Below are 23,011 nucleotides of genomic sequence, written 5' to 3'. Positions count from 1 at the left end.
GGATATTGCTGCATATGTAACAACAGGTTTAGGCTTAGTATTTGGTGTTTGTCTTGTAAGATTGTCTGTGTATACTTATCATCGAAGTAGATTCATGATAAACATGTACACTCAGTCATGTTCGGTATGTCCACATTAAGATTTCTGTGGAATTCAGGGAAATGCTCTATTGATTGAGATCTGGATAGGCCAAAGAAAGAGCGTCGGTTTTATGACATAAGCTATTAGAAAACCTAAATAGAGTGTGCTCAATTATGTATTTTACAAAGACGTTGCACGTAAATCTTGCTCGGTAATGAATGTGAGAACCAAAGGCTTCTATGCTCCATAAGGTTAGGCTTAAGATTAGATACTGATTACAGATAATTCACCTATTATAAGATTAGTAGTGAGTGCACTTGTTGATTACGTACAACTTGTATTGATTAATGGTTAAATAATTTGTCAGTATGCTCATTCATTGATTAGCTGTGTAATCATCATTCATATATTTAAAAAACACACGTAATTTGAAAGCTATATATGGAGTAAAGATTAATGGCAAGTATGTACTAACATGTCAAGCTAACAATCAAAACAATTACATTCATATATTTCAAAAACACACGTAATTTGAAAGCTATATATGGAGTGAAGATTAATGACAAGTATGTACTAACATGTCAAGCTAACAACCAAAACAATTACAAGAAAGTGATGGTATCAAAAGAAATAGTGTTTTGGCAATGCTGAAGAACAGTGTGGAGGATTTTAGCAGAATGCTTGAACTAGACAGAGCAAATGATGGAATTCATAATGTAAAAATATTGTAATGATATGTTATGCTTTCCTTGAAGTGCAATAATTATCGATTCAATGGATGTGCTAATATTTACAAAGTTCATATTTGAGCTTTGTGTTCCTTTTCTATTAGGTTGGTTATTCGTTATTGATGTAGTGCTACGTGATTGGAAGTATTGCAATTTATTGTTGAAAGAAAAGAAGTGGATTACAGGTACCTTTGTATAACATAACTGCTATTTTTTTATCAAATATCTTAGTTTCACAAGCACTCGATATTTGTTTCACAAGTTCCTACTTAATAGTTCATCTTTTGAAAGAGAATTGGACAAACATGGAGTAACCTAAAACCTTGTTCTAATAACCTTTTCAATGGTAGTTAACTACACCCTTGCCATTGTCTCAATGGAACCTACAAGATTTCCTAAATTGATTTGAGCCATCTACACCCAAAAACCATAAGCTCTTTAGTCTAACCAATTTGAAGAAACCTCATAGAAAATGGTACGAGAGCTTTGATGAGCCATACATATGGTGAATTATGACGACAAGAGATGGGAGATGATTCGTGCGGAGGGCACACATTTGTTTTGAATTGAATCGTGCACACATGTAAGAGAGGAGGTCCTTATAAGGTTTGATCTTTCATATAAAGTAACATAAAATCCCGAATTTGTCATTATTTGTTGTTGGGAAATACTATTGAAGAGGTTTTGGATATCAACCTTGTCTTTATGTTCTTTCCAAAAAATTTCTCCAAAAATGTTGCCAGAGAATATACCGAAGATACAGACATGAGGATTCTATATATATCATTTGCATATGGAAGCGCTCGACTTCTTAGATATGAGTGACATACCTTGAGATATATACTACGCATATGGAAATGCTTGGTGATATGTGAATGGCTTGTCTTGCAACATGGCATTATGCTTAGTCAATGTGAGATACATTATGCATGTGGAGAGTACTGATCTTGTTTTACCTTAAGATATATTTTGTCATCTGGAAGCCTTATGCCACATCTACATTTGTAACCTTGATGAAGAATGTCTTTCTAATGGTGGGTCATCATCACACACAGCATCTCATTTCTAATGGTGGGTCATCATCACACACAACATCAGTAAAGATAATGTGATGATGGTCAGACCTTTTACTTGCAATCACCATGATCCTTAAGGATTTTTTGATTGGAGTTGCTTTGTCTTTAAGAAGAAGCTCTTGTTCAAGTTAAGACCAGTAATGTGCTGCACAACATCTTCTGGTGTCAATAGAGCGGTACCATATATATATATATATATATATATATATATCGATTTCCAGCACGAATAGATGTCCTATCTGATTTGTCAGCCTTGCCTCAGATGTTGCTGCCTTTGATTGCCTAAGGTTAACATACACTAAGGTTCTTATGATTCTCATGCACAAACAACCCCTCATTTCTTCCAGTTAGGCAGATCGTGATTTCATTCTATCTGACTGTAGTAGAGATCTAGGAGACCTTGGTTATGCAGGTTCAATCCCCTCCATCAATGAAACCAATTTTGTCAGAGGATTTGTCCTTCATATTGGTGGATGACCTGTTTTTACAGGGTTACTTGACTTTTGCAACCTTCACTTCTTTGTCATCACAGAAACTGGCCATTTCGACTAGTATGAGACTGCTATATCCACCAGAATATTCAGAAACTATCGCCATTTGCATAAAACCACACACAATTTCCACGCATCCCTGAAGAGGCATAATTTCTGCCTCATGGTTTCTGACTTTCTTCGCCGATCCTTTTGCATTCCATGCAGTCTTTGTGAATTTATTTTTCCTTTGCTATATAGATAGCTCTTATTTGCACTTTCAAGAGGCTTCCTGGTCGTGACCCTGTTGGGGCATACTCTGCAATCATTAATGCACACCATGAGACTACATCTCAGCCAAGAACCTCTTGAAGAACATGTTTTGGAATCCTGCATGTATGGGTTTAGGGTTTAGGGTTTAGGGTAATTAACCTACCACCTTGGGTTCGAAACCCAATTGTCTCAATTGACCTCACTATTATATACTTCATACTTATCTCTTAATTCACTAGATGCAATTGTCTCACCTCTCTATTATATACTTCATACTTATCTCTTAATTCACTAGATGCAATTGTCTCACCTCTCTATTATATTCTTCATACTTATCTCTTAATTCACTAGATGCAATTATGGAATGTACGGGTTGAACCCATGACCACCTCGTCTCCATTGGGCAACCGTACCAACTGAGCTACATCTATTTGGGCTCTCTCTCTCTCTCTCTCTTTGGTGAAAACACACAATTATAATGTGTGTAAAAAACACTACTTACAATGGGTGTGACAATGGAGTATAGTCACCCACTAACTACACTACATGGGTAGTGGAACATGTTGAATCACCAATAGGCAAGACAAACACTCCAGTGAGGAAAGAATTTCCACCTGCTCCAATAAAGAAAATTGTCACATTAGTACTCCCTTCAACTTTCGTAGATATGCTTTCACTCCATGTCTACCATCAAATACAAAAGCGTTGCGCATGTTCTAATTATGACGCAATCCCCAATATCTTAGAAATAGAAAAACGATCTCCATCTTTGATTTTGGATCAACTTGTGTAAATTGTGCAAACACCCACTATCTAGGTGTCAAATAACACCGTGATAAAACTTGCCAAATTTGAGAAATGTAACTCCAAATCTAACAAGCAATCGAACACTGTATAAATCGATGAGTACTATCTTCCATTTGAATAGTGCAAAAAAAGTAATTACCCGTTGCTAGGCCACAACGCTTTAGAGCTAATCCCAAAGGCAATCCTCCAATCAAAACTCTCCAAATGAAGACCTTTGCTACAAGTGGCAATTTAGAATGCCAACTATGTTGTAAGATCTGCCACCACCCATGATCAGATTTGTGTATTTTCCATTCTTCTTCAGCCCTTAGAGATGATAACCATCCAAGAGACTCAACAGAGCAATGATACAAAAGATTAGTAGTCACTTGTAACGACAACTTTTGACCTCGTAAATACCAATCAATCCACGATTGTTCTCTTGTTTGTAGAGGTAAGGGATCTTGCATCAATGCAATATTTTGTAGTTGTTGCCAAATAAACCCATAATTATGCGGATGCGTAATAATTGTCGCGCTTCAACAAACTCCAAAATTCTTTGAGATGGAGCCTCAACTATATCCCCCACCTCTTTGACCCCCAAACGAAACAAACGATTAAATTGAGCACACAATCTCTCCTTTCCTAGCCAAAATTATAATCGAGAAGACACAAGTAACTCTTTTTGCAAAGAATTACAATGCTCTCTTGCCATGAAGTAACCAAGTGTTAAACACATGAAGAGCCTGAAATCCTAAGTGAAATACATTCATTTAGTAATTGCCACCATGAAGCCTTAATCGTTGTCCAGCCATGTGTTAAACCCTTGTTCTCAATGAAATATTGAACAATAGATATCCATGGTTGTGAGTTTGAACACATGTCTTGTAATAATGAAAATCTACGAGCCATCATATGCATATATAAGTTCAATATTCTATCTCCCCCAAGCATTTACGGGTTGCTAGATGATTCTACGCAACCCAAGTGATTCCCATCTTATCCCTCTTTTTCCACAACAAATATCGAAGAGGTTGCAAAACAGAATGCAAAGCCTTCTTTGTCCATGGCAACAATGACAAGTAATATAATATCATGGGTTCTATAATACATTGTACAACCTTCACGCATACATGAAATGTCCAAGATTGTGACTTCTAATTCATGAACTTATCCCTCAACTTACTAGACATCCATTCAATCAATTGACCATTTGTAACATTCATTCTCTCTCTCTCTCTCTCTCTCTCTCTCTCTCTCTTCTCGATTTGTGCGTGCCATCCTTGCGTAGGGGCCATGCTAATCTTCTCTGTATCGTTCCAATTTTATCAGATGTCCCCGAAGGGACTCTCTCTCTCTCTCTCTCTCTGTCTCTCTCTCTCTCTGGCTTCAACTTATTAACATGGAGGTACAAGGTTCGAGTATTGCCCTATGCATGTAACATATATTTTTTTGCTTTGTGGACTTCCGCAAAGCCTTTGACATAGTTCCTAGGGAGCGGTTGTTTGATAGGCTTAGAAGCTTGGAGATACCAAATGACATGATTTGGGCCATCAATGCTCTATATGAGCAAGTCTCTGGGTGCATCAAATGCCCAGGCGGCCTCTTCGATTGCTTCACCAGCACCAGCACCAAGGTTGCCCCCTATCACCGACTCTTTTTGGAATCTACATTGATGAGATCACTGATTTTATTGCTCGTAAGGGAGGCAACGAGTAGCCATTGGGGGCACGCAAGTTAGTCTCTTACTCTATGCTGACAACATAGTTTTGCTCTTGGAGTCTAAACACGACCTACAAAAGCACCTTAATGCCCTAGATGACTTTTGCACACAACGAGGATTGGTAGTGAGTCTAACGAACTCTAAAGCCCTTATCTTTCACACATCGTCTCGAGTTAGGAGTAAGTGTTACCTACTCTCTCATAAACCAGTTGAGGTAGTTGGATCATATGTATATCTAGGAGTCACTTTTAGTGCTCGTTCAGGTAAATTCTCGATGACCCAAGCAACCAAAGATAGGCTAACGAGAGGGTATGCATCCCTCTCCCTCTTAGAAAGACAATGCCACCAGGCATACTTTCAAGAGCCACAGACTAAGAGATGGCTCTTCAATTCATTAGTGACCCCTTCACTCATGTATGCATCAATAGTATGGGCTCCATGTCTACCGTCCTTCATGTGGCTGCAATTAGAGAGACCTTTGGTGATGATGTTATCACATCAACTACGAAACAAATCGACAATACCACATGACATTATTAGAGTAGAGTTCAGTCTGCCCCCAATGTTAGTAGAAGCACTCTTCCAATTGGTAGTTTTTATTCATAGGATACATAGCCAACCACAAGATGGGATATCCTGTCAAGCTTTTGAGGCATCCTGGTCCCTATATGAGTTCGGAGATAGTTGCTCTTGGTATAGCATTGTGGTGCGTTGGTTACTTGCAAATGGCATAGACATTAATAACCAACCTCCCCTTAAGTACAACCATGGGACTGATCAAACTTTAATCTCTCATGAGGAACGTAATAAAGTAATACGCCAAGAAATATGGCAAATTTATACCCGATATAAATGGATCACCCCACAAGAGCCACTCCCATCTAAATGTTGTACTATAAGGAACACTTCATGCACTTCTCTAAGCTAGGTTTTATTACACAACCAAAATATCTAGATACATTCTTGACAAATGCAGTAAGGGTGGCCATTGGACAACTTAGGATATCATCTCACCAACTTGAGATTGAGATGGTCGTACTAATGGAGTCCCTAGAGAGGAAAGGCTATGTAGGTTATGTCACATAGAGATAGAGGATGAGTATCACTTTACATGCAAGTGTCCAACTTATGCCGAGATAAGGGAGAAATACCAAGACATAATAGGACCCTCACCCACCCTCTCCAAACTATTAGATACCCCGGAGTATATCTTAGAGCTAAAATAACATAGGAAGGAAAAACTACAAAATGTTAACCATAATCATTTTAATATTCACCAACATATAACTAATATAATTTTTCAGGAACAAGGGGAGACGATGAATGTGGACACACCTACACCACTCGACCTCTCTCTTGATGAAGCAGAAATGCAAAGAACAACCAAACACCCTCGAATGTCAAGCTTCAAAGCAACTCAACGTGGAGTAGAAACAATTAAGAAGATAAGGGAACATGAGCTATGCTACCTAACTGTTATGGTTGCAGTATCTTTTACATTGGGACCACGGGCCACCTCCACATTGAAACCCTTTGACCTCCCGCTTCTTTTCGAGAGACTTGGATGGAAATGAAACTAGGCCTAGTATAAAGTCATTTCCTTATAGAACATGTTTTTTTTGGTAGAACTCTTTAGATTAAGTTCTATTATTTATTTACTTTCGATGAATGGGTAAATACCCCATTTTTATTGTAAACCAATTGTCTCAATGGGCCAAATTTGGTCTTAGAAGACGTTAATCTCTCTCTCTCTCTCTCTCTCTCTCTCTCACGCACACACATATTCATTTCTCATCTTATTGTTCATAATATGCGTATAAAAATGATTGTGAATGATGGTATATATGTGTTTTGGGGTTCTGTTTTTGGCACACTTGCTTGATGAATGGAATGACGATATATCCTTACTCTAGACTCTGGAGGGCGACAATGAAATTGAAGTTCTACTTACTATGGATGAAGCTACCAATCAACTTCTTGACTCCAACGCTTCTTATCATGTCACTCCATTCCAATTCCTCACAATTATTATGGAAACACCTAGAATTATATGCAATAAAATTTTATTGCATTTAACCCACTATAATTGTATGTAAAATATTCTCTTCTTGTCCATATTTTTTTTTCTATCTCTTGATACTTGAAGACATGACGAAAATATAAGCGTATGTGAAATTATTCCAAGTTTTCAAATGTGTTTGATTCTTCACTCTTTGAATGCTTTCTCTGATTCGCAAGAGAAGAGGCATTTGATATGTTGAAAATGCTTACAACGTCTTTACCTTGTTTCTCAACAAGTTGGGGGACCACGAGGTGTTGTCACCTTGGGGGAAATGGCGGTGATGTGAACAATATGTGGGTGCTACAATTATCCTCATGGATCTTATGTATTTTACAACATGCTTTATCTTTGCATTTTACGCTTTTCTCTTATGGATAAAGATAACCAATGTAATGCAAAAACGTTCTATGGAAACAATATTCTCATAACAATGATACACACCATAAGATGATATATTGATCAAGACAATAGAAGTATACTAATCATGTGGGCAAGCCGCAATAGGACTGGGATTATCTACTTTCATGTAACCTTGAATACTGGGATCACTACACAAATATATGTTGCGAATGTACAAAGAGGAAGGCATGCTTGATGTTGTATGTGAACTTATTTATTGCATATGTATGTGTTGGAATGCATGAGTCTAGGGAAAGAATATGTTAGAAATTATGGTCAATGCATGGGTGCGTTGGGGCATGTTTGGAATTATCTTGAAGGGATGGCTGAATCAATTTTTGAGAAATAACATCGAGAATCTAAGAAATACAAGGAAGTGACTATGAGAATGCATCTAGATTATAATTTATAGTAAAAGTAACTAGAAAGGCTTTATGAAAACTTGGATATGGTTTTCAAAAACATATCCTTTTTTCTATGGATGTTGGTTCTTATAAGTTATAGTTATCAATTCATATATCAAGAACCTTGTGGCTACTTTAAACTTCAATTTCGAAAGGAATATTTGTTGGTTTTTAACCACACTTTACAAAGTGCACGTGCACTTTCAACCATGGACACTCACTATGTAATAATTGATAATTGATAATTGATATATATATCAACATGATTAAGTGAAATCCTATACTTACTAGAAGTGTTCGTGTCCAAGCAAAATTTAATTGTCCTACAGTTAATTATATGAAGTCCGCAAAATAGAAAAGTGCATGTAATAATGGAGACATTGTGGTCGAGGATTAAGGAATCAACATGGTTACATGATTAAGTGAAGTCCCATACTTACTAGAAGTGTTCGTGTCCAAGCAATATTTAATTGTCCTATAGTTAATTATATGAAGTCCGCAAATAGAAAAGTGCATGTAATAATGGAGACATTGTGGTCGAGGATTAAGGAATCAACATAGTTACAAGATCATCGAGGGTTACAAACATAGCACTCTACACAATTCTAGATAGTTAAAAGAAAACCGACAAAATTATTGTGGAATGTCACTAGTATAACAATGCCGGACTTTATTGGCATAACTTGGTGCACTTTTGTACTTTTAGCTCTTTTCGAAGCGAACCAATGAGACTTAGGAATAGAATGTACCCATTATATGTGGGGCCAAATGTAATGGATAGCCAATGGTTACAAATGCCAAACCCAAAGTAAATGAGCTAGTTTCCTAGGAGCATGGTTTTATTTTTTTATTTTACAAATGTTTGTTGAGAACTACATTGACATTGACAATCAATTTCAATTCTTCATATCACATATAGAAATCATAGTTGTCACTTTTTGTTTATATGAATGTCTCCAAATTACACCTATATCTTTTTATCAAAATGACATCCCCTTGGATCATGAAAGAGGATAAAGTGAAACCTCTCGTTTGCATCACTTTAACATCATGACAAGCTTTTTCGACTACATCATGTTTGTGTTGAGTGTTAAGAGCACACTCTCTTGCCTAGTAGGTTGTAGCAAGATGTTGAAAATCTCATTCAACAATGCATTGCTGAAACATAAAAGGTTATACTATTAAGGAACTAAAGGATCCACCATCACACTATTGTTGTTTGCCCCTCAAGTTGCAGCCCACAAAGAGCATGCCTTCGACTAGAGTCATAGGAGGCCAATTCACATGTCTAGTTAGCTAAATTAGCACCCATTCTAGAATAGGATTACGCGATCCCTCTCTCAATCAGAGCATCACAACTCATAAGTTTGAGAGAAGCCAAATTCAATCCTCATCATGGGCTGGGCCTCATCCCATAGATCACAATCCATCTCTTATCTATCTCTCGGTTCCATAGGACTTTAAAAGATATCTATGAGCTCATTAGAGTAGGCTAACTCCATGTACACTATCTCACACTACCTAGTATGCTCTCTCACAATTAGTTGTTCATGTATCATCGAACATCATGCTCTTTTACATTCATGTTGCCCAATGTGGTCGATGGCCTAGATTACACCATTATACAACCACTAACAACATACAACAATAAGAACTCTTCTTTAATACACAACTAGGCACTAGCCATTGGCCTTCTATTCCTCACATTCACCACACTATGTTGCTTGATGTAGTCAATGGCCTTGATTACACTACTATACAACTGCTAACAACATACAATAAGAACTCTTATGTAATACACAACATATTACAACACAACTAGCCATTGGCCTTGCGTCCCTCACATTCACTACAGTGTGTGGCATGACGTAATCGATGGCCTACATTATACCACGATACAACCACTAACAACATACAACAATAAGAACTCTTTGACTAGGGCTTCATCTTGTGGCTTTAAAATATAATTCAAGTTGAAATCAGGAAGAGCCCAAGAGGACCTTTTCCCTCCCCTCAAGGGAGCTACGAAAATGCGGAGACTGATAGCTGAGGCAGTTGACAGGGTTCCGATGGGGGAGGCGAGAGAACCTGCATGGTTCGGTCTCTTTGACGAGGTTGGAATGGTCAAGTCGCTAAAGGGTGTGAGCGGATCGGGGAGAGATACAGTTTTTGGGGACAGTTAGAGCAGGGGCTCTTGGCACCCAATCTGAGTGGTGGCACAAGTTGACAACATCTGGAAGACAGACCCGGATGTTGCTAAGGTGGAACCCCATTGGAGGTTAAGGGTATATGGCTGTCGCCCCCTTGTCAATCTGGATTGGGACCCAGGGGATTTCAGATGGAAACATGATGATAGACTCCATCACTTCTTCGATTACACCACTAAATTGGCTTGGACTTTGCAGCTGCAGCTGGGCAGCCCCCTTTGCAATGGTTGGCGAACATTGGGCATCCCCGATGAGGCGCTCATTACCTTTTGGAAAGGTCTCTGGTGCCTCCACATGCCTGAAAAGATCAAGCTCTTTTGGTGGCAGATCGGTCATAATGTGGTGCCCGTTGGTGAATCGCTAGGTAAACGCGGCGGCTTGTTAGGCTACCCACTGTGCTCTCGATCTATTGAGACTCTGAGACATTGTTTGTGGGATTGCCCTCAAGCTCAAAAGATCTGGGATAGAGTGACTTGCCTCCTTGCGGCATGTGAAGTTGAAGGAACAGCCTCGTGGAGCGCTGCGGCATGGATTGGTCACTCGGTCGAAGGGTGGATGGACACCGTCAATGCGGATAGTTGGTGCTATGTATGCACAAGAGGCAAAATCGTCAAGATCCGTTTCGAAAGAGGCTTGCAGCCCGCATCCCCTAGGTTTCCAGAAATCTGGATGCTGATTGCAAGTTTCACCTTGTGGTACATATGGAAAGCGCGTTGCCTCAAGGTTTTCCAAGGTACGGTACGACCTCCGGAGGAAGTGATCATGGACATATGGTTCGCGATTATCAGCTGCCTACGAGGGCAACTGGAAGAGATTTGCAGCCACTCCAACGACGTGATCTCTGCCTGGTTGCGCTTTTGGTAGAAATGGAGGAACACACCTATGGTGATGCAAGGCGAGAGTGGCCCGAGGTGGAATTACCAGCCCCCACGCTGGTTGTTTCCTACTCACCTGCCACCCTCTCTTTGTTATAGGCCCCAAGAGCCGACTCGTACTAGGCAACATTGAAGGCCATCGCCTTAGATATAGGTAGCTTCTTACATTAAGTTAGGCCGCAAGGCATTGTAAGTAGGCTGATCTTCTTTTACTTGATCGGAGGTAGACTCCCCGATGTGTGTATAAGTCTCCTTGTAGACTCTCTATGTAATAATCCTTCCTAACTAATGGGAAAGTAGCTTCATTTTGGAAAATAAAAATAAATTCAAGTTGAAATCTCAGCTCTCTATATGATGGTTTCATCTTTTGGAGATTTTTATATTGTATATTGTTGAGGCTATGTAATATTTGCTTTTGCACCTCCAAAAACATTTGATACATGTAATATCCATTTCTCATATAAACATGGAGGAACAAGTAAACCTTGGACTATAGGGGGAACTTCTTACTAGATTCTATTCAGGGTACAAGTCTTATAATTCATATATACATGTCAAAATAAGGAAGTATATAATTTACCAATAGTCTTGTGTGTAAAATTATTATTTAAAATTTAGAATCTCTTTAAGTATATGCACGTGTCTGAGCAAAAGTGATTTAAGGGAGGAGTTGGTCACAACTCCCCAAAGGTTTGAATTATTGTTTTCTGAGGAATATTAGAGATGTATTATTTAATGATGAACAAATAGTGGACATGTTGGGACATACATCAGTTCAATTTTGGATATTTGAACAAGTATCATGTAATTATCGATGAGCATATCATAATATGCATCATCAAATCTAGATGATATGTTGTTAAATATGGAATGATATTGATAAGTGGCTTAATATAAGCCTTAGAATGAGTGGAGAACCAACACATCACCAAATTAGATTGATAGGTTTGTTTAGAATGATGAATTGGCATAATAGCTACCCCAAATTATCACATCCAAATTTGAGTGTTTCTTAAAGTGTATTTTTGCCTTTCACCCCTAACATCAAACACCCATATCTAATTTAGCAAAATGACAGTAGATGTAGTCCGCTCCATTCTTAAACTTCTCATGTGTCAAATTATGAAAGTTTTTTCTTTCATTGATCTTACATGAGATCCCATTGCTTTCCAAGATGTTGAGGTTATGAAGCATTACCTCTAGCATTAGGGAATTATCAAATTTATATGTTTTAGTTGGAAAAAGAAACCACTATTTCTATTGGGCATGCAAAGACTGCATGATGATTTGGCATCAAATGCTTCCGTCACCTCTTAAAGCATTTGTCCGGCCCCATGACACCTTGGAATTCAACATGCATTGCCCATACCCACTTCATTTGCTTCTGAAAGCCTTCTATATTAAGTAAATCTTCTCTTCATGCATCAACACCATAAGTTCTTCACCCTCATACCACATTTGTCTAACTTGAACACTTCCATGTGATCAACCCATATTACGTAGACTTAATTTGTTCGCATTGCCTTCTAAAAGGGCAATGTTGTTGTTTCACTATTTATACACTAAAGAGAATGTGACAATATCAAAGTTGCAAAGCTTTTTAGGCGTAAAATTGGAGCATGCATGATGCCCAACCTTGAAATTTATGATGACATTTGATCAAGACGTGAATCCATGAAATTCAACTACTAACCATAAGCTTTACATTTAATTTACAAGTATAAATTGTAATGCACTGCCATCGCAAAATCTTCGTTTCCCCCCCCTCGTGTTAAATCAAGGCGAAGATGATCAAAATGAATTGAAGGGGTTTATTTACATATGTCGAGAGGCCACAAGCCACCAATGTCCTTTCCGTTTGCATGTTAACGAGATGAGCAACGTTCAATGACATGTAAAAAAAAAACTCGTGTCTTTTCGGGACAACATATTCGAGTGATGTTTGGGTCGATTATCATGGCCATTTTCGTGTGATTGGGAGCCTGGCTTTGAGAGAACAAGGAAACGTGTATTTTTTTTGTATACATACATATATGTATGTATCCTCTCTACCACACATCCATGGGGGCATCCTCTCTCTAGCAGAGAGGATCATTCCCTCTCTCTAGGAACAACTAAATAAATAGATGGTGAGATCCTGTCTCTTCACATCCACATCTCCCTCTCCTTCACGGGATGGATGATATGCCATCCTCTCTCTACCCAACATACATGGAGAGATGAGAGCACACACATCCTCCCTCTACCCAGCATACATGGAGAGACGAGCACACACATCCTCTCTCTACCCAACATACATGGATAGATGAGCACATACATCGTCTCTCTACCCAGCATTCATGGAGAGATGAGAGCACACACATCCTCTCTCTACCAACATACATGGAGAGATGAGCGCACACACATCCTCTCTCTACCCAACATAAATGGATAGATGAGCACACACATCCTCTCTCTACCCAGCATACATGGAGGGATGAGAGCACACACATCCTCTCTCTACCCAACATACATGGATAGATGACGACACACATCCTCTCTCTACCCAACATACATGGATAGATGAGCACACACACAAAGTACACGCATCCCCTCTGTTTTCTCTCTTGCATTCCAATTCCAGTATTTATTTATTTATTATTAATTAATTAATTAATTAATTATATAATAAATAAATTTAAATTCCTCTCTCCTCTACATAGGCATACCTCTCTCTCTAAAGGGTTCAGGGTAAACACACACACACACACACACTCCTCCAAGTCTTCAAGAATTTTGTCCTGTCCTGTTTTTCCTCTGCTCATTTATGGCTTTTTCTCTTTAATTCTATTTGGGTTTTGTTTTACGCTGTCTTTAGGGTTTAGGGTTTAGGGTAAACACACACACACTCCTCCTCCTCCAAGTCTTCAAGAGTTTTGTCATGTTTTTCCTCTGCTCATTTATGGCTTTTCTCTTTAATTCTATTTGGGTTTTTGTTTTAAGATGTCTTTTTTGGCCCCTGCTGTTTGAGCGCTTATATGTATCAGTTTCTACTCTCTCTATTCTTCTGTCCTGCGCATATCAATATGTATTGTATGTTTTGTTTTACTCTGTTCCTCTGACCTTGCTTCCTCTGTAAGCTTTTCTTGCATTTACTCTGTGTGTGTGTGTGTGTGTTGCCTTCCCCCTTTCCCCAAGTCGTGATTGATGTAAGAGACAATTCATCCGTGATTGGTTCTTTTTATTTAATCTTATACAAAACTTACCTTTTTATTTTATTCTACCTAATACCTAGCTAGGCATTCTTAAATTCAATCTATCCTTATGCTTTCTTTTCTGTCCATCCAGAGTTCACGTGATATATATGTATAATGTATATATATATATATCACTATGTATATGTATATGTGTGTGTGTACAGACGCACCACATTCACATTCATTGTTTCTCTGATATTATATATCTGACAACGCCCCCCCCCTATTACTTGGTATTTCTATTTCTCTGTCTTCTTGATCCATGGATCGAAGTGAAGTTTATTTACCATTCTCATTCTTCTTGATCAATGGATCGAAGTGAAGTTTATTTACCATTCTTATTCTTCTCGATCAATGGATCGAAGTAAGCCTTATTCTTCTTCTTCTTCTCATTTTAAAGCTTCCTTAATCCACTTCATTCTTCTTCTTCTTTTATCAACGGATTATATATTCAAACCTTCGAAATTATTCTCGTGAATCCCCTTATGTCAAGCTAAGATGAGATACCGTTAGCTCATATTCATCATCAATCCTCTGTTTATTATTTATTCCATTTCTTACAGAAAATCTACAAGCAAACATCAGTGGATTAACCTATCGAAACCTGCATTTTACACATTATATGATGAGTACTTGTATGTTTCTTTTAAGCAATAACTATTCAAATCAATGAGAGAGGCAGAACCTATTATTCATTTTCTTCATATAACTTGGTATTAGAGTATGTTCATATATATAATATCTATATATATGGTTAGATGAGACCATAGATCAGAATCAATGTCTAATATCTATGTACATTTTGGCCCACTCATGTTGGTGTTTAATTCATTTTGTTGTTGTTAGAGATCATTGATCTGATATAAAAACACAGCATTTAGATGTACTGCAAAGAAATCACATAAAGTTTTGGACGTTTTTGCTTTATGCGTTTACTGATAGACGTGATAGTCTGTGTTATGAATATCATACCTTTGCATCAGAAACGGTCAATGTGAATTGCTCTATTATGAGCATACACATGATTACTTGTCAATGAAGTTTAATTAGTAATTACATGCATTGGTCGTAAGAAATTAAATTCATTGATGTTGCTAAAATTCCTAATTTGTGAATATTATGAATTAGAAACATAAATGCAGTCACATACGTTTATGATGCATACAAATTCATCTATGCTTTTATCATCTAAGTCGTGTGAACATGATGGGTATATTTGCACCTATTAAGTATCTATACACATGGAACTACATGTGTACACAATTCTCAGAGAAAGGCAATGATATTAGACATATAGTCGGCTTGTGTGAATTGACAAGATTATTATATGAAGTTTCTGAAGAGGAATTTTGATTTTGTTTCTTTGTTGTAATCATTCTGAGATCAGATGCGGTTCACGTATCTTAGAAGCATTTAAATTCAAAAATATCGCATTCATCTGAAGAATGGGTGGCAACGTGGATACATGGTTTGCACATGTATACAATTCGAGGTTTGCTTCCCTTGATTGGAGCAGGGGAGCTGACGTAACTCACATAAATGGAACAAACAATGAGGCCCCAAAACATTCAAACTCCTATCTTAATGATGCCATTGATTTGAAGTTTTTTTCGACCTCATTACCAGTCTCAATTCACAATAAAGGTAAGGATGATCAATGTATCCATGTTACCTTTGTGTTGTTTGTGCTGGTCTTTACAGTAGTTTGATACATTTTGTTTTTGTTAAGACAAAAGTTTTCTAACTATGACTATTTGGCATACAGTGGAGATATCATCTAATTATAGTCGAGTTAGTGGCCTGAATGTTGAATCTGGCATGGAAGACATCCTTGAACCTCTCGATGAAGATTTGGCTTCACAAGCCATTGGTAATCTTCTACCTGATGATGAAGAAGAGCTTTTAGCTGGGATTTCGGCCGGTTTCAACACATTCAGTATAACTGGTACTAAAATAAATGGAGAAGAGAATGAAGATTTTGACCTTTTCAGTAATCTTGGTGGCTTGGAGATGGATGGTGAAATTCAAGAAGGTATCGGTATGCATATGAATGGGTCAAAGATGGCAGATGGATTGTATAATGGAGTTGGGGTTGGTCCAAATACTGCTCTGCCCTCTGTGATTGGAGAACATCCGTACGGAGAACATCCTTCAAGAACACTTTTTGTTAGGAACATAAACAGCAACGTGGAAGATTCAGAGCTCCAAACTCTTTTTGAGGTAATTCATTCATTTCATGAAAAATATATTTAAGGCCACTGTATGCCACACTCATGTTCAAGTTCCTGTGTGAAAAACTCCCTTACAGTAGTTTTCGTGAATGAAATGCACTTTAAATGGTAGTCTTCTGTATACATATGCATACACACACACATACCTTACATATAAATATGAGTCATTTCTTTGTGATGCACTCTTCTCCTATTCAATATCTGTATAACCGCTTTAAATGGTATTCTTACATATATACACACGTATGTATACACACACAGGAGTTACCTTTTTGTGTCACTTCTTGTTTAGGTCTCCTTTATTGTAGTAACGTGGAATTTTATGGTTGTTGATGCTCTCTTCGAATAGCATTATGGTGATATACGGACTCTATATACTGCTTGCAAACATCGAGGCTTTGTTATGATATCATACTATGACATCCGTGCTGCTCGGAGTGCCATGCGTGCACTTCAAAACAAGCCACTTCGGCGTAGGAAACTCGATATTCACTTCTCCATCCCTAAGGTACTAGGTGCTGATTTCAGAGAGCACAAAATGTGTGCAAAACTGGAGAGTGGCTTACCAAGCTTTTTATGTGTAGGACAATCCCTCTGACAAGGATATTAATCAAGGGACACTAGTTGTCTTTAATCTGGATGCGTGTGTCTCTAACGATGACCTTCATCATATATTTGGTCAATATGGAGAAGTGAAAGAAGTAAGAGCTCTATTCTCTTTTCCCCCCCCTATTATAGGTGTACCCTGGATCTTATGTTGAAAGTTTTTATCAGATAAGGGGGACTCCCCACAAGCGTCACCACAAATTCGTTGAGTTTTATGATGTTAGGGCAGCAGAAGCAGCACTGATAGCATTGAATAGGAGCGAGATCGCAGGAAAACGGATAAAGCTCGAGCTGAGTAGGCCGGGTGGGGCACGACGGAGGTATTTGTAACATGTTTTTACTACATGTTTTTTATGTTACCAGGTTCTACTAAAAATACACATACACTTGTTTTCAGGGCACTGCCTGCCGCTCTTTTTATTGTTGGAAAAAACAGCAATATGTAACTTACCCCGTTTTTCTTGTTTAGAACTTAGGAATTTCTAATTCCTCATTTTCTTGTTTGATTTCTTTCATTTTATTGATTTGCTCATTATTCTCTTTTTATGTGATTTCTTTTTTCTTTTCTTTATTATATAAGTAATATCATTCCCTTGTTTTATTCTGTATATATATTTTAGATATAAATTAATGTCAGTAAACATCTATTAAGGAGGAATATTTGCATATTGTTGCTTGATCATGTCTCAAAATGAGCATTTTCCAGCTTAGTGTATTTAGTTTCTAAACCATGATTTGATATAACTTAATATAATGGATCTAGTCTGAGATTGGGAATGAAATATTTGTTACACATTTTTGTAATGTAATTGTCTCCATTATCGCATCCCACTATCGTGGAGGACATCTTGGAATAATATGAAATCTGTAGTATCTATATATCTGTAAAGTCTGTAGATTTAGCTAACTCTCTCTCTCTCACACATCCAAAGGTCTTCCTAAGGTTTCTAAAGTCCCTTGATGGAACTAACTCTCTCTCACACCCCTTTGTGATAGAGCATATTGTCCAAGTAAGGTTTCTAACAAGTTTGCCTTGAGAGTCAAGAAAGGCTATCAAATGGTCACTTCTAATAATCAAAGCTAACTTGTAACACTTTGAGATTTTACTTTGAATGTTGTATTAAACCTTCCCATTCTCTCTGTCTCTTTCGCTTCTCTCTTGTAATATTGCTTTGTTATTTATCATCATTTGTTTAAATTCTCTCTTCCACAACTGCAATATGGATTTATCTTAAGGGTGGCCCCTGCCAAAGTTTTCCCTTGTTTTTCTATCTTTCTATTTGTCTATATATGTATATATATGTACATACAGACACACATGCACACATATATAGATAGATAGGTAGGTAGATATATTTGTATATATCTGTATGTTTAGATGCATGTGTAGAGTAGTTTTGCTATATATATATGCAATATCTCGTTTGATGATTGGCTTTTGGGTACAGTTTGATGCAGCACATAAGCCTGGATCCGGAACAAGATGATGCTCAGTTGCTTTGGCAACAATCAAGTCCACCTGTGTCCAGTTCACCTCCAGGTAAATGTATATTGAATCTGCTACTATACTTGTGAATTGTCGAAGTTAGGTCCTTTTTTCGAGCTATCTTTGTTCATGTGAAACTGATTTGGAAGAAGTCAGGTCATCTTCCTTTGTGGGGACATTTTGGCAAATCAATGGAGAATGGTCTATCTTGGTCTTCAAATCCTTCAAATGGAAAGACCTTACATTCAATGAACAAACCTCCACCAAGCTTGCCTAGTTCACTGCATTCCAATCCCACGCGTGTTACAACAATCGAAGGTCTTCGTGGGTGCAACAATTCATGTGATGGGGATTTATCAGCTCGTCATATGGTTTTGGATGGTGAACGGGTTCCATCACACCATGCCCACTCTTTACCAGAGTATAGGAATGGAACAATTCCGTTCTATAATCTACCTACACATATACCTATGCCAACTAGATCTATTTCAGGCCATGTGCTTCCACATATTCTGCCCAACAACAACAAAGGCTTCCCGATCCTGGGAAACAACATCGATGTTTCTTCATTCAAACATGCTCAAGGAAAGGGGTCTCTATCAAGTTCTCAGTTTCTATGGGGAAATTCCAAATGTTGTGAGCAGAATGTGCCGTCAGTGATATGGCCTAATGCATCTCCAATGAGCCATACCCTCAAAAGAGGAGATGCTTATAACGTGTTTACGAGTTCCATAGGTCACGTTACTGAAATTCCAAGGATGATAACAGATAATTGTCATCATCTCAATACCGAGGAACTTGCATGGCCATTTGGTCATGTTGGATCTGCTCCATCAGATGAACTTTCCCTTATGGAGAGGCAATATGCCTACCTTCGTCATGAGACCCCTGATACCGGTTATTTTTCTTCAAGCTTAGCTGCAGCAATCAATGTTCCAGGAGCCTCTGGGATTAACCCAATGTCAAGCTTGGGTAGTGGCCAACACCATGTAAACTCGGGCAGAAGTTTAGGTGCGAATGGTCTGTCTAAGAGTGGTATTAGCACGGGGTTAATGTCTCCTCATAGAAGCCTCATACTTCCAACTAGTGGGATAGTGATGGAAAATTCATTTGATATGCTTGGTTTTGAGCATGGGTGTATTCGCCGGGCTGAAAGCAGTACAGCTCTGGGGGTTGTAGACACCAAGAACCAGTATCAACTCAATCTTGATCATATCTTGCGGGGTGAAGATAACCGAACGACCCTCATGATTAAGAATATTCCCAATAAGTATCTTTCAATACTGATCTCTATTCCTTGAGTTTAATTAATGCATATTTACGGCAAAGTTTTTAAGTAAATTTATTCATAGCATCGTGGGTGCTGACTTCAACTTTACAGGTACACATCGAAGATGCTTCTAGCTGCTATTGATGAAAATCATTGTGGAATGTATGACTTCTTATATTTGCCCATCGATTTTAAGGTAGGATACCCTTTTAATGTTTATTTGATTAGTGGGGAGTGATTGTCATTTACAGCAATTGAGAGTTGATTGTGGCATAGAGTTCAAGGGCTTGAACTCCTAGGCCAAGTGCCCTGCCTTGGCATCAACTTGTTTGTTTTTATTGAGAAATTTCTTTATTTTGATAAGTGAGTTTGGCCTTTTTTACCGCAGAACAAATGCAATGTAGGCTATGCATTCATCAACATGACAGCTCCGAAGCATATCATTTTGCTTTATCAGGTATATTGACTGTACATTCTCATGTATGTTGAAAGCACATGTCATGTGTTCAAACTTCAAATCATATTACCATAAACCCAGGAAAATGTTTAGTATTTGGATGGAATTTGAGCAGCCTAATCCAGCCAAAAGGACCGCTCCCCTTCCCAGGCTTCTGTCATGTTACTCCCACTTGACGTTCTTCTAGAGCCCATTTATCCCTCGCCTGACTTCTCTTACCTTCATTACAAATTCTCTCTTACCTCCTTTGTCACCCTCGTCTCTTCCATTCCTTTCTTTCCCTCATCATCTTTCATTTTTTTTTGTTAAGACTAAAATATGGCTTACTGAGTGAGTCTCCATCTTGTTTTTCTGTGTTTTGTTTGGGAGGCACAGAATTTTAGTGGGAAGAAGTGGGACAAGTTCAACAGCGAGAAGGTGGCCTCATTAGCATATGCACGCATACAGGGAAAAGCTGCACTCGTAGTTCATTTTCAGAATTCGAGCCTCATGAATGAGGATAAGCGGTGTCGACCAATTCTTTTTCATTCAAATGAACCTGAAATGGGGGGTCAGGTATTCCACAATTTTTCATTTTATCATTCAATATGTGTCATTGATTCATCATAACATCAAGATTTCATGATTAGTTCATCTTCCCAATCTTTATCTATCAGCAGAAACCATCATTTTTGGAAGTAGGTGCACCAGAAGGGTTCTGAGACTCAGTTGGTGTCAGCTGGAATTCATAAGAGCTTAATGCTCAGGGAATGCTGCTGATTTCTCTAACACGGCAGTGGATCTCAATTTTTTTGCAGAGCAATGAACTTCTTCGATGTCCGTAAGTCTTATACCCTAATCTAACATTAGACCTGATTCCTAACTCAGCTTTTAACCTTTCACCTTTCACCTTAACCCCTAACCCTAACGCTAACCTGAATCCGAGTTAAACTGGGAATGGTACTGCTGTAATGCACTGATTGGATCTCAGTTCTCATGCGAAACTTTTGGTAGCATTGAAGTTGAAGCATGTACACTTTCATAGGTGTTCCTAATCGGTAATCCTAACCCCAATCCTGCTGCAAACAGTGAAGAGTGTTTGGTACTCAGTTCTCTGGATCAAATTTCAGGTAGTAGCACAATTGAAACTGTAATGATCTTCTTAGGTGTATCAGGAAACCTACCCCTAACACTTGCCCCAAAAGAAGGCAATGGCTGGGTATAAGTTCTCTTGAACAGAATGGTGGTAGTATGTATATACGCATTTTAGGGCGTGTATTTGCAAAACCTAACCCTTAAACACCGACGGTGGATGGACGGTTGCGAACAAAGACACGGTATTTTTGTTGACAGCCTTGTTGTGTAGATAGATGATTGAAAGCCATGCCAATCGAGAAGCCATGGCAATTGAGTTTTGTTCAAGTGGGATTGGCGAAAGAGCTGTTACACAATGGAGGAGTAGTCAATAGCCTAATTTTGGAACTCTCTTCATTGAATTGAGCTTCAGTTCCTCTGATGGTGCTGGCTAGCGTCTCCACCACTTCTAACTGTACATTTACTCTCAGAATTTGTGTATGGCAAGCATTTTAACCGTTTTCCGGTGTTATGGTACATTATTGATCTTGTTGATTCTATTCTATTCTCATTCTTAATCATACGCAGTTTTTGAGGTAGCAATTCCTTCTCTTCTTGTAGCAGACATTAATTGCGTGATTGAAAATGATGTGAGCCCCTGCTTTAAGGCTTAAACGTGGTGATATATACTGCCATTTGCCTAATATTTGTCTCCTCAATAGGCTTTTTGATCGATCCAGAACCGCCTACCAAAACAAAAAGAGAGAAAAAAAAGGGTGTTTTTTGTTGCATCGTCGTGCTCAAAACTAAACTTTCTCAGAATCCAAGGAAACAAAATGATGTCTTGAGAACAAAAGATAAAGGTTATTTCAAACCATTTGAATGCTTGATTCCCAGAAAGAAACATTCTCGTCTCTAGAGAAATATGTTTTGGTTCTTTTGCAATTTTGCTATTTGCAGGTGATTTGTAGGGACATGAAGTGCAAAATCAGAATATAGATTGGTAATCCTATTGAGACATGGAACACACACACTACCTTTTTGATAGCGACTTAGGACCAAAATCTATGGTGGTTCATACCATTTTGGCGTATGAGATTAGCAATGCGAGGGTTGACGGAAATAACTTTTTTTAATTTTCCTGAAGTGTCGTAAAATTTAATGTCTCATGTGTCATTAACTTAACGATGACAAAATCTAGGGTATATTTTTCTCTCTTCTCTTTTGCTTTAGCAATCTGGCCTTTGCCAATCACACACATAAATGTGCTTGTCCTTAACTAAATTTGGATCTAAAGCACTTGTGTTTCACATCGAGCTTTGCCATTCTAGGATGGTAATGCTATGATTTGAGAGTTTTATTAAAAAATTGCAGTTGTACGGCAAACATCTCTCATAATTTTCCATGTTTTTGCTTCATTTCTTTCATCTTTGAAAATTGATAGCATGGAGCATTTCATAGCACGTCTTTTCCAAAAATATGGTTGGATTATATTCTATAGTAAAAGTAAAAACATATATGTGATGAACATGTTTTTGGTATGATATTACTTACTGAATTCTAATTTCCTTTTCATATGAATGTTTAA

The 23,011-nt window shown here is 38.1% G+C and overlaps 1 protein-coding gene and 1 non-coding gene across 2 annotated transcripts; one reads left to right on the top strand and one right to left on the bottom strand.

Moving 5' to 3' along the window:
• Nucleotides 1-4,659: 4,659 nt before the first annotated feature.
• LOC147862909 (U6 spliceosomal RNA) lies at nt 4,660-4,762 on the bottom strand. The gene has a single exon (XR_015529989.1). It is a non-coding gene; the product is annotated as a U6 spliceosomal RNA (small nuclear RNA).
• An 11,329-nt stretch (nt 4,763-16,091) lies between these two features.
• LOC147862908 (protein MEI2-like 2) lies at nt 16,092-21,926 on the top strand. Its single transcript, XM_087321090.1, has 9 exons — nt 16,092-16,540; nt 16,901-17,059; nt 17,136-17,252; nt 17,326-17,477; nt 18,606-18,697; nt 18,800-19,913; nt 20,025-20,109; nt 20,302-20,370; nt 20,746-21,926. Exons 1-9 carry the CDS (start codon nt 16,139-16,141, stop codon nt 20,977-20,979), a joined length of 2,424 nt encoding a protein of 807 aa, XP_087177216.1. The 5' UTR covers nt 16,092-16,138; the 3' UTR covers nt 20,980-21,926.
• Nucleotides 21,927-23,011: the final 1,085 nt, after the last annotated feature.

The sequence above is a fragment of the Azolla caroliniana genome, unplaced genomic scaffold (genome assembly GCF_043228905.1).
Source record: "Azolla caroliniana isolate FFs.n. ecotype wild unplaced genomic scaffold, voAzoCaro1.0.p SCAF_6, whole genome shotgun sequence".
NCBI lineage: Eukaryota > Viridiplantae > Streptophyta > Polypodiopsida > Salviniales > Salviniaceae > Azolla > Azolla caroliniana.
This window is presented reverse-complemented; position numbering and strand designations above follow the sequence as displayed.

Bases quoted from the DNA above. Each gene is read 5' to 3' on its own strand.
- LOC147862908 (XM_087321090.1), top strand. From the start codon at position 16,139: ATGGAAGACATCCTTGAACCTCTCGATGAAGATTTGGCTTCACAAGCC. The intron at 16,541-16,900 runs GTAATTCATTCA...CTCTTCGAATAG, and splicing joins AGCTCCAAACTCTTTTTGAG to CATTATGGTGATATACGGAC. The intron at 19,914-20,024 runs GTATCTTTCAAT...TCAACTTTACAG, and splicing joins ATTAAGAATATTCCCAATAA to GTACACATCGAAGATGCTTC.